Raw genomic sequence first — 10,535 nt, forward strand, 5'->3', positions numbered from 1 at the left:
TCACAGGGGTGAGAGAAGAGCAATGTTCTATCAGAAAGGATGGGGTTCCGTCTTCCCATTCCGTTCCCATTCTCAGCTCTTGGGGGGTCACTCACGTAGGGAGAGTGCTCTACTCACACTGCCAATTTACATCTTGATCTCATTAAAAACAAAAAAATCCTTCACAGAAACTTGTGTTAGATCAAGTATCTGGGCACTCAGTAGCCCAGTCAAGTCGGCACACAACCACCACAGCTGTTAAAGGACACAGTCGTGGGTCTTGAACTCTGGGCCTGGGCGCTGTCCCTCAGCTCTTCAGCTCAAGGCGAGCGCTCTACCACTTGAGCCACAGCGCTACTTCCGTTTTTCAGTGGTTTATTGGAGATAAGAGTCTCATGGACTTTCCTGCCCGGGCTGGCTTTGAACCACGATCCTCAGATCTCAGCCTCCTGAGTAGCTAGGGTGACAGGTGTGAGCCACTGGCACTGGGCTGCATGCTTGTACTTTTAAACATAAATGCTCAGTGTTATATACATGTGAACACTGTGGAGACATGAAGAGATGGATGGATGAGAGCAGATCGGTGATAATAGGTAGACACAGACAGACCCCATTTTTATTATCCATTCCTCAGTTGCTGGTACCTTGGCTGATTCCAGTTTGGTAATTGTGAACAGAGCTGCACCAAAAAAAAAAAAGGGAGGGGTATGCAGGTGTCATTCCCTGCAGATATGGCGGAGAGTGGCGTAGCAGGGTCACGAGGTCCGTGCCGAGTCTGTGGCAGAACCCTCAGACTGATTTTGGTAGTAGGTGCACTCATTCACACTCCATGATCAGTGACTGAGGATCCTTTTCCACACATCCTCCCCAGCATCTGTTTTCTTTCTCTGTTTTTTTTTTTTTTTTGGTCATGGGGCCTGAACTCTGGGCCTGGGCGCTGTCCTTCATCTCTTCAGCTCAAGGCTGGCGCTCTACCGCTTGAACCACAGCGCCACTTTCTGTGTATGTGGTGCTGAGGAATCGAACCCAGGGCCTCATGCATGGGAGCACCTTCCCAGCCCTGCTGTGGTTTTCCTGATGATCGCCACTCTGACTGGGCTGAGGATTTGGTGGCTCTGTGTCTAATCTGTGCGCCTTTGCTTCAGGAAGAGGCCTTTGCACACATGGAAGGGATATGACTGGATAGTTAAAAAATAACGGTTTCGAGGGTTTGTGCTTGCCTGAACCATGCCCTTCTGGAATATTCCCCTCACCCACTTGAACTGCCCAAAGCTCTTGAATTAAGGGTCGCTAAGACCCCCCTCAGCACCGCGTGTACCTTCTCCGTGGCCAGGTTGAGGTCTACCTGTCGCTCTGTGGACGGGAGAGTCCCAGTGTTTTCCACAGTCAAGCGGCCGTGGTGTCTGGAGACAGGAACTGTAGTAGTTCTATTTATAACCCTCTTTGTAGCGCATCTTTGCTTCCTGGAGGTTATTTTTATGGGTGCTTTTATGTTCCTTTCAAAGGAGAAGGCAGAGTCACAACCCGGTCGACTGGAATTGGTAGGAATGCGTGGCGCACTCTTCCCGTGTGTAAATACGTGGTTTTCCTGTTCCGTGTCTTCCCCCACCACCACCCACCCCCAGCGCCCGTGGCTGCCCCTTCCAAAGTGGCGGGTCCCACGTGGGGCTGAATTAGAGGCCCCTTCTGGGACCCAGTGTGTGTGTGATCCTCATTGGTTGTGGAAACAGCTGAGTCTGCTTGCTGAGTTGCTTCTGAGTGGAACCCCCCCCCCAGAACCCCTCCTGTGGGACATACAGAATTAGAGACACCCGTCACGCTGCTTGAGGGGAAAGAACTCACCCGCTGTGGGGTGTGGATTGTGGGCTGACCTTTGCTGAGAGCCTTCAAACTGCTGAGCCTCCTGTGTACATGAGTCTGGTGGCCTGGAGTAGCTCCTCAGGCGGCAGGCGCGGCTCCTGGGCCGTTTTGGATGTTGGATGCCCCGTGGCTCAGCGCGGAGGACCCTGGTCTCTGAGTTCAATCCTCAAGGGGGGTGGGATGGGCAGCTTCCTACAAAAGAATGGCAGGTATTTGCACCAAGACAAACAGGTGAAGCCTGGCTTCCCAGCCCGGAAGGACACGGGTGAGGAGCCTGCGCAGCCTGCCATGGCTGCTCAGCGCCCGTGAGGAGTTAGTTCTGTCGGTGGCCCAGTGGCCCCGATAGGAGATGGGGGTAACTTGCTGCTCATCCTTCCAAGAACCTCAGCCCAATCCGACCATCAGGAAGACTCAACTCCGTAGGCCAGCCTACCGGGCGCGATCCACCCTGTTCTCAAGTCTCATCGAGACTTGGTCGTGGTGGATCGTGGCATAATGTCCCCCGTGGATTCTGACGAGAAGAAAGCCTGCAGTCTGGAGGAACACGGGGTGAAGACCAGAGGAACTCCAGGGATGGTTAATGGTGACATACTGCTAAAAGTGGTTTGTTGTGTTAGAGAAATACTAACCATATTAGTGAGATGGTAGCCCTGCGAGAACTGGATGTCTGTGAGTGTATTTTTACAACTTTTCTGGACACTTAAAACTATTGTAAAGTTTAAAAGTATTCAAGAGAGGGGCTGGGAAGGTGGCTCAGTGGTAGAGCGCTTGCCTTGCATGCATGAGGCCCTGGGTTCGACTCCTCAACACCACATAAGAAAAAAGCCAGAAGTGGTGCTGTGGCTCAAGTGGTAGAGTGCTCGCTTTGAGCTGAAGAGCTGAGGGACAGCGCCCAGGCCCAGACTTCAAGCCCCACAACTGACCAAACGAAAGTATTCAAGAGAAATTTTGTTGTGGTCCTGGATGTTGAACTTAGGGCTTTGTATGTGCTGGCTTGTGCTTTCCTGAGCTACATCCACTGCCCCGAATTTTAAAATACTTAAAATTATAAAAAACAAGCGTGTAGTATAAATACCTTCCCTTCTTACTGTGTCCATCCATGCCTCCGTCTCTCCTGTCCATCCTTCTGTGCACACTGTACCCAGAGCAATATCAATAGTGCTCATTTTAATGTATTGGATAACATGGTGGAATTCATAATGATTTCTTTTTGAAGTGCTTGAATGGCTTTCAATGTGTGAATTCTAGCAGCATGTTAAAGTCATTATATTGCTCAGAGGAGGAGTCTGGAGAGACGCCAACCATCAGGAATAAATATTCGCATTACGATCAGAACCGGCCTCCCACTTGATTTTGTAAAGACCTGCAGAGTATTTGGCCCCACAAAGGGCTTACACATGGACAGCAGTCCAGTGCCTTTCAATGCGGGGAGCATTAATTGCATGTATTATGATGGCCAGACATACCTAGGGATCTCATTGCATGATTCCCCATCTCCGACACAGCCCTCGTGGGGAAGAGTCTACGCCATTGCGCTCCACAAAATGACGGATCCCAGTCTGGCATTGAGAAAGAACCATCCAGAAGAAGACGCCATTGCGTTCCCAGTAGAGCTCTGCCTGACGGGAGAGGCAGGTCTGGCTTGGGTTGCTTCGGGTGAGTATAATTGGCTAGGAAGGTAAACAGAAACAAGACCGCATCGAGAATACTCCGCCTTCCTCCCTGTCCATTTGTGAGAGCAGCAAATGCCAACAAAGCCGTGCAGGACAAGGGTGTAGGGAAGGCCCTGCCCTCTACTTGCCTGAAACTGGGGAGATCCACCTTGATCACAGGTGAACCGCCGAAGACAACGCTCTGTGGAAGAGAGAGGCCGGGGCCTCTACCGCCTGGGCCACGCCTTCAACCCTTTTGCTTTTAGCTTGTGTCTCAGACAGCACCTCACACTTTTTACACGGCCAGCCTCAAAGAATCATCTTCCTAACTCTACCTCCCACAAAGCTGGTACGCCAAGCATGTTCATCATGAACGAACTGTACTCACCAGTCTCTACCCTTTATCTTCACCTGAGACCCAAAATCCTTTGTCTTGTCGAGTTATTTTTTGTCAGTCCTGAGGTTTGAACTCAGGGCCTGGGCACTGTCCCTGAGCTTTGATTTGCTCAAGGCAAGCGCTCTACCGCTTGAGCCGCAGCGCCACTTCCTGCTTTTTCTATTTATGTGGCACTGAGGAATGGAACCCAGGACTTCCCCCATGCTAGGCAAGCACCCTGCCACTAAGCCCCAGCCCGTCTGGTCGTGTTTTTAAAATGTGAATTACTTGTGGAGTATGCTCCCTAAGCTGACGTTAAAGCCACTTGGCTGGGAACTGTGTATTCCCTCATGTATTATAATGAAATAATGTACGTTAATAATAAATTTTTCTCTTGTTATGAAGTCTGCTGCAAACAAGAACCTTTCTGGTGTGAAGAAAACATTAGTGTTCTTCCTCAATCCTTCAAAGTAGCAAAGGCAGCCTAATCTCTTTCAGTTTCTAAAATGTGATGTCCCGTGAAGGTCAGTTCCAAAACATCAGTATGTTAGAGACTCCAGGATCATGGGTTCTAACCTCTTCATGCTGCAGGTGAGGGGCGGCTCTTTGCATTCAGGTTAAAGGAAACGAAATGCAATTCTGCTGGTAAAACAAAGTGGGGGGGGGTGGCCCATTCATTCCAGAAAATGTTCCAGTGAAATACTCTTTTAAATGTGCTCCCCGTGGGGTTGGGAAGGTGGCTCAGTGGTAGAGCGCTTGCCTTGAGGTGAAGAGCTGAGGGACAGCGCCCAGGCCCAGAGTTCAGGCCCCATGACCGGACCCCCCAAAAAATGTGCTCCCCGTATTGCATTAAGTTATGATTAGGCTTCTAAAAACAGAATCCACGTACCATTTCTCGGACGCGATCTAAGTTTTGCAGCCGCACATTCATTCCTGGTGCGTGGCGTGTGGACCAGGCTTTGTGCTGGCACCCCAGGGATTGGGGAAATGGTCCTCCGTTCTTCCGTGAAGTAGCATAGGACAGCGCTGTGGCCCGTTTGCTGCTTTTTATTTCTATTGAAATAAGACCAGGGCTAAGCAACATGGTCTTGTTCTCACACCCATACTGGTGCCTTGCTAGGTGGAGGCCCCTTTCCACCCAGCTCTGAGAAGCCTGGCGGTGAGAGCGGCCATTCATTGAATTGCAGAGGTCGTGCAACTTTGCTATGGAGAGCTCTGACCTCTGACTGTGTCCCTAAATGCTGTGATTGGCCCACCTCTTGACTATCCCCTCAATGAAAATTTTGAGGTGTATCCCCGGTATGGTCTGCTTCTGTTGGAATTGGATCCCCACCCCCAAAACGTGTGGTTTTTTTTTTTTTTATCCTTAGGAGCTTCATGGATGCTCCATTCGGGGCTGCAGGGCTTTGTGGAGAAGGTCTTACCTGCAGTTGGCAGCTCTCCAATAAAGACTCCCAACTCCGCCTCTCAAAATGTCGACTGGATTCCTGTGCAGCGCTCTCTCTGTCTGTCTCTCTCTCTCTCTCATACACACGCACGCACACACGTGGTAGGCACGTGTGCTATTTAACCCGGATGCCTGCTTCCTACTTGCCAGGAATTTGGGGATGGCGATCACTGTCTTTCTTCCCGAAAGAAGCATGATTAAGGTTTTGCCAGGGTGGGTCCATTCCGGGAGCAATCATCGTCCTCAGACGGCTCTACCCTCTGAGAGGGGCTGTCGCACAGTCTGCGATTGCAGAGAGGAGCTTTAAAATCTAGACCAGTGCCAGGGCCAGGTAGGAAACGGCAAGGAGACGCAATCCCCACGGAAGGAAGCAAGCCTCGGAGTCCAGGCCCAGGGGATTATCCAGGTCGGGGGGTCCCAGCCACAGAGGCGTGTCTAAGTAACAACAGAACGCGTGTTCCGGGCTCCACCCCCCCTCTGTCACTGGCTGAGATGGCCACGCTGTCTTTTTGAAGTGGGTGCCCACGGGCGAGGTTTGGAGCAGCCAAAAGAGAAAACCCGACGTGAGGAAACACAAGATTGAGTACCAGAACCCTCTGGGAGGGGAGGGGCGCGCTGTGATCTGGCCGGGAGCAAGGAACAGACTTGGGCAGCTGGCCTGGTGGAGCTCGGGTGGGGGCCGGGCACCCGGGAGCGGAGGTTGGCGCGGCTTCCCACCTCCCACGGCCAGGCTTGTGTCCTGCAGGGCTGATCGCCTCGGGGCTGGGGCCTTGGCCCCCGGCCTGTCCCTCGGAATGCACTCCTGGCCGTCCTGATGTGTCCCTGAGAGAATTCCGCCACTTCTGGGAAGACCTGTGACTGCTTCCATTTTCTCCTGGCTTGGTCAAGGACCCTTGGCTGGCCCGAGAGACTTCCTGACTTCTGGAGAGTGTCCACGGAGGTCATGGCTCTCTCCAGATATTCAGGCACGGACACTTGCCCAGCGTCTTGCAGTTACTGCTCTTTGGGGGAGGGGGGGGGCGCGGGTGTCTTTCAGAACAAGGGGTGAACAAGTTTGCCATTTAAACCTTATGGGTTTGAGTGCTCCGCTTGTAAACTTTAGTCTTTTGGTGATTACTCCTGTCCAAGTGCAGCTTCCTGTCCTCATAGGAACAACAACAAAAAATAGTCTCCAGGGGCTGGGAAGGTGGCTCAGTGGTAGAGCGCTTGCCTTGCATGCATGAGGCCCTGGGTTCGATTCCTCAGCACCACATAAGCAAAAAGGAAAAAGCCAGAAGTGGCGCTGTGGCTCAAGTGGTAGAGCGCTGGCTGGCCTTGAGCTGAAGAGCTGAGGGACAGCGCCCAGGCCCAGAGTTCAAACCCCACAACTGACAAAAAAAAAAAAAAAAAAGGTCTTAGAATGACTGTTTCAGGTTATGAACCAGTCATTTCTCCACCCTGACATTTTGTTAGGCTCCACATTTTTGCGAATGAGCGTGCTTCCCCTGAGTGTAATTTTTTAAATGTTGGAAATGGCCTGAATTTTATCAGCATGTGTACATAGAGTTTTAAAAACATCAAACAATTCCAAAGAGCTCATAATAGAAAACAGAAATCCCCTCCCAGCCCAGCCCTACCCAACCCCAAGCCTGTTTCTTCTTCTACTTCTGGTTATAATTTCATTTTCCTCAACCCTATATATAGTTTATGCTATTTTTTTTATTTGTCAAGTTTAGAAGATAACATCAAAGAGGAGCTCAGTTCGCTCTTATACCAACCACATTTCATTGCTTTTTTCACTCCTGCAATGTGTATGCTGTGGTTTTGGTTGAATCCATCACGATCTGTGTGCATAGTCACTGCTAAACCAACAGTCTAACCACGATATTTCTGTTTTAGAGTTGTTAGTTACCTTGGGGTTGTTTTTTTTTTTTCACTTGTCTTATTTTTTCGCTTGTTTGTATTCACTTTTTTCAAATACGTCTTGTAATTCCTCTTAAGTGGCTCTAAGAGAGTGTTCAGCAGCTCAGATAATTCTGCCATCAGCCCGCAGCTCCTACAAATGGGCTTCATTGTAATATGCGCCTGAGTAGGAGCAATGCTCAGCTTCACCCCTTAGCTGGCTCCACCCATCCATCCATCGCTAAAGAAACTTAATAGGCCAGGCGCTGGTGACTCACGCCTGTCATCCTAGCTACTCAGGAGGCTGAGATCTGAGGATCGTGGTTCAAAGCCAGCCCGGGCAGGAAAGTTCATGAGACTCTTATCTCCAATAAACCACCAGAAAACTGGAAGTGGCGTTGTGGCTCAAGTGGTAGAGTGCTCGCCTTGAGCTGAAGAGCTGAGGGATAGCGCCCAGGCCCAGAGTTCAAGCCCCACGACCAACAAAAAAAAAAAAGAAAAAGCAGTCAAGTGCTGGTGGCTCACGCCTGTCATCTTAGCTACTCAGGAGGCTGAGATGTGAGGATCATGGTTCTAAGCCAGCTAGGGTAGGGAAGTGCGCTACCTCTGAGCTACATCTCTGACCTTCACTTCCTTTTGACTGTGTCTTGGGTTTAGAGGGCAAGATCATCTGTTGGGGACAGTCCACCATCGCTGACCCATCCATTGGTTCTTCAGGAAACAAAACCCCTCTTTCACAGCCTGTGCGATTTTGAGAGTCTGGCGCTGTTTCTGGCCCCACGTTGGGATTTAATGATCACTGACATTATCCAAGCCATCCCTCTGGGCGCCGGCTGGCAGTCTGAAATGAAAGCCGGGGAAGGTTAAGAAGGCGGCCGTGGCGATAGCCCGACACCACATCTTCGCGGGTGTCCCTTTCCACCAAAGGACAGCCCATCTGTCTTCCCGTGGGCTGGGGCGTCATGGGATGAGATCCTACAAGCGGAAAATGTGTCCTGTTCTTCCTTCCCTCCCCTCTCCTTCTGGATTAATTAGGACAAGACATCTGGGCAGCTGTGCTCTGCTCTTCTGCAGTTCCCTGGGACTTAGCCCTTGATCTCTGGTCAGCTCCGTCCGCAACGCATTTGTTTCCTCTGAGCACCTTTGAAGGCGGCTTGTTTTACCCATGTGCCAAAAGCCAACGCGACCTAATCCTGCTGGGCCGACTTCGGATTCCCGAGGGCGCCGTCTGCACCCGGGGCCCGTGAGCTTCGCTTTCAGAGCAAACCCGCAAAAGCCTATTTGACTAATTTTTGTTCCAGCGGAAGAGGGAAGTATTATCGGACCCGATGTTAAGGTCAACGTATTAATTTGAGCCGCATGGAATTGGTGGATGATAGCAGCTGATTGTCTAATAAGTCGGACCCTTGCGGACAGCGTGTTGTTTTAATGTTACGTTATCTCTGGAACGCTCGGGAGAGTCGGCATGCTTGCTCGTGAGGTGCATTTGATATTTTCACACAAAGGAACCATTGCTTGCTCTGTCCTCCGCGCTGAGGGTCTGGTGGCCTTGTCCCAAGCCTGCGCCCACCCGGCCTTCGCCGTCTCGGGACACGAGGAGCTGAGCTGGCCCCCCTTTTTCTGTGGGTCGTGGGGCTTGAACTCTGGGCCTGGGCGCTGTCCCTCAGCTCTTCAGCTCAAGGTGAGCGCTCTACCCCTTGAGCCACAGCACCACTTCTGGTTTTCTAGTGGTTTATTGGAAATAAGTCTCGAGGACTTTTCTGCCCGGGCTGGCATTGAACCACGATCCTCAGATCTCAGCCTCCTGAGTAGCTGGGATGACAGGCGTGAGCCACTGGAGCCTGGCTTTCTGTGCTTTTTCCTTTTTTTTTTGTCTTTTCTTTTTTGGTACTGGGGATTGAACCCAGGATGTTGCGCTTGCTAGGCAAGCGCTTTGCCACTGAGCTACATCCCAGCCCTGTGCTTTTTCCTTTTAAGCTTTGTAAGGAACTACTTATTCACCCCACTCCCCCCCCCCTTTTCTGGCAGGTTGCAATGTTACGCACTTGCCTCTGGGCGTTCTCGGCCAGCACACTTAGGGAAATGCCATTCACCCTGGCAGACCTTAGGGCAAGTCGAACAGACTGGCTTGAAGATGGCCTCTTCCAGGAAGCTACCAGATCATTCCAGCCACAGCCACTCCTGGAGAACAAATTTTTGAAGGTGTTCCCGCCCCTTCTAGCTCTTTCCAGTGCTGTCAGCCCGTGGGTTTCCACCGACCTCGTGTACTTGATTTTCAAGGCCGCTGTGGGTCTGGGGAGAGGCCGACCATCACCACAAAGCTCACTGATTTATTTTTTTCGCCCCCTAAAACTGAAACCTGACTCTTGAATAAACAACTCCTCCGATTGCTGCAAGATATTGGTTAAGTTCCAGAATTCTGAACATTTTTATTTCCCCAGTGCTCCTATTGATTTTCTGGAGGAAAAAAATGTCAGTGGCCGGGCGCCGGAGGCTGAGATCTGAGGATTGTGGTTCAAAGCCAGCCTGGGCAGGAAAGTCCATGAGACTCTCATCTTCAATGAACCATCAGAAAAGCAGAAGTGGTGCTGTGGCTCAAGTGGTAGAGCTGAAGAGCTGAGGGACAGTGCTCAGGCCCAGAGTTCAAGCCCCATGACTGACCAAAAAAAAAAAAAAGAGCCAGTGGTCCTGACTGAACTTGAGGACCGAGGCTGACTGCTGGGGTGTGCTTTTTCACTCTCGGATAATCTATGCGATGTTGGTTTAAAGACTGACATTCTCCCAGGAGACCCTTGGGTTGGGTTTTCTTTCTCTGATGTTGTGCAATTGGACTTGATTATTTTATAGGGCCTAGAAAGTTCTCCTTTGGTCTATCTGCAGAGGAGACCTTTCCTGCAGGCCATGGGGGTTCAGGAGGACCTGGCCGGCTTGGCACACAGGTTGGGGGCGTGGCTGCCGTGGGCTGTCCACTCAGCACACTGCGTGTGGCGGTGCTGTGTGTGCAGCGTGTCCGGGCTGAGGGGGACAGGCTGCCCTATATATTTTTTTTAATTTTTTAATTTCTTGGCAGTCCTAGGATTGGGCGCTGTCCCTCAGCTCTTCAGCTCAAGGCTAGCGCTCTACCACTTAAGCCACAGCACCACTTCTGGCTTTTTCTGCTTACGTGGTGCTGAGGAATCGAACCCAGGGCCTCAGGCATGCAAGGCAATCACTGAGCCACTTTCCCATATAAGTATGTGTTTTAAATATGACACACTTGCTGGGTGCTGGTGGCTCACGCCTGTCATCCCAGCTACTCAGGAGGCTGAGATCTGAGGATCGCGGTTCAAAGCCAGCCCGG

General features: G+C 51.2%; 1 protein-coding gene across 1 annotated transcript in view; it reads left to right on the top strand.

The window, feature by feature from the left end:
- Positions 1 to 2,334: 2,334 nt before the first annotated feature.
- Positions 2,335 to 10,535, top strand: part of Lvrn (laeverin) — a 38,659-nt gene continuing 30,458 nt past the window's right edge. The window contains 2 exon segments of the mRNA XM_013016015.1: positions 2,335 to 2,388; positions 3,345 to 3,495. Coding sequence (XP_012871469.1) covers positions 2,335 to 2,388; positions 3,345 to 3,495 — 205 coding nt within the window.

This window comes from Dipodomys ordii, unplaced genomic scaffold (genome assembly GCF_000151885.1).
Source record: "Dipodomys ordii isolate 6190 unplaced genomic scaffold, Dord_2.0 Scaffold29, whole genome shotgun sequence".
NCBI classification, from domain to species: Eukaryota; Metazoa; Chordata; class Mammalia; order Rodentia; family Heteromyidae; genus Dipodomys; species Dipodomys ordii.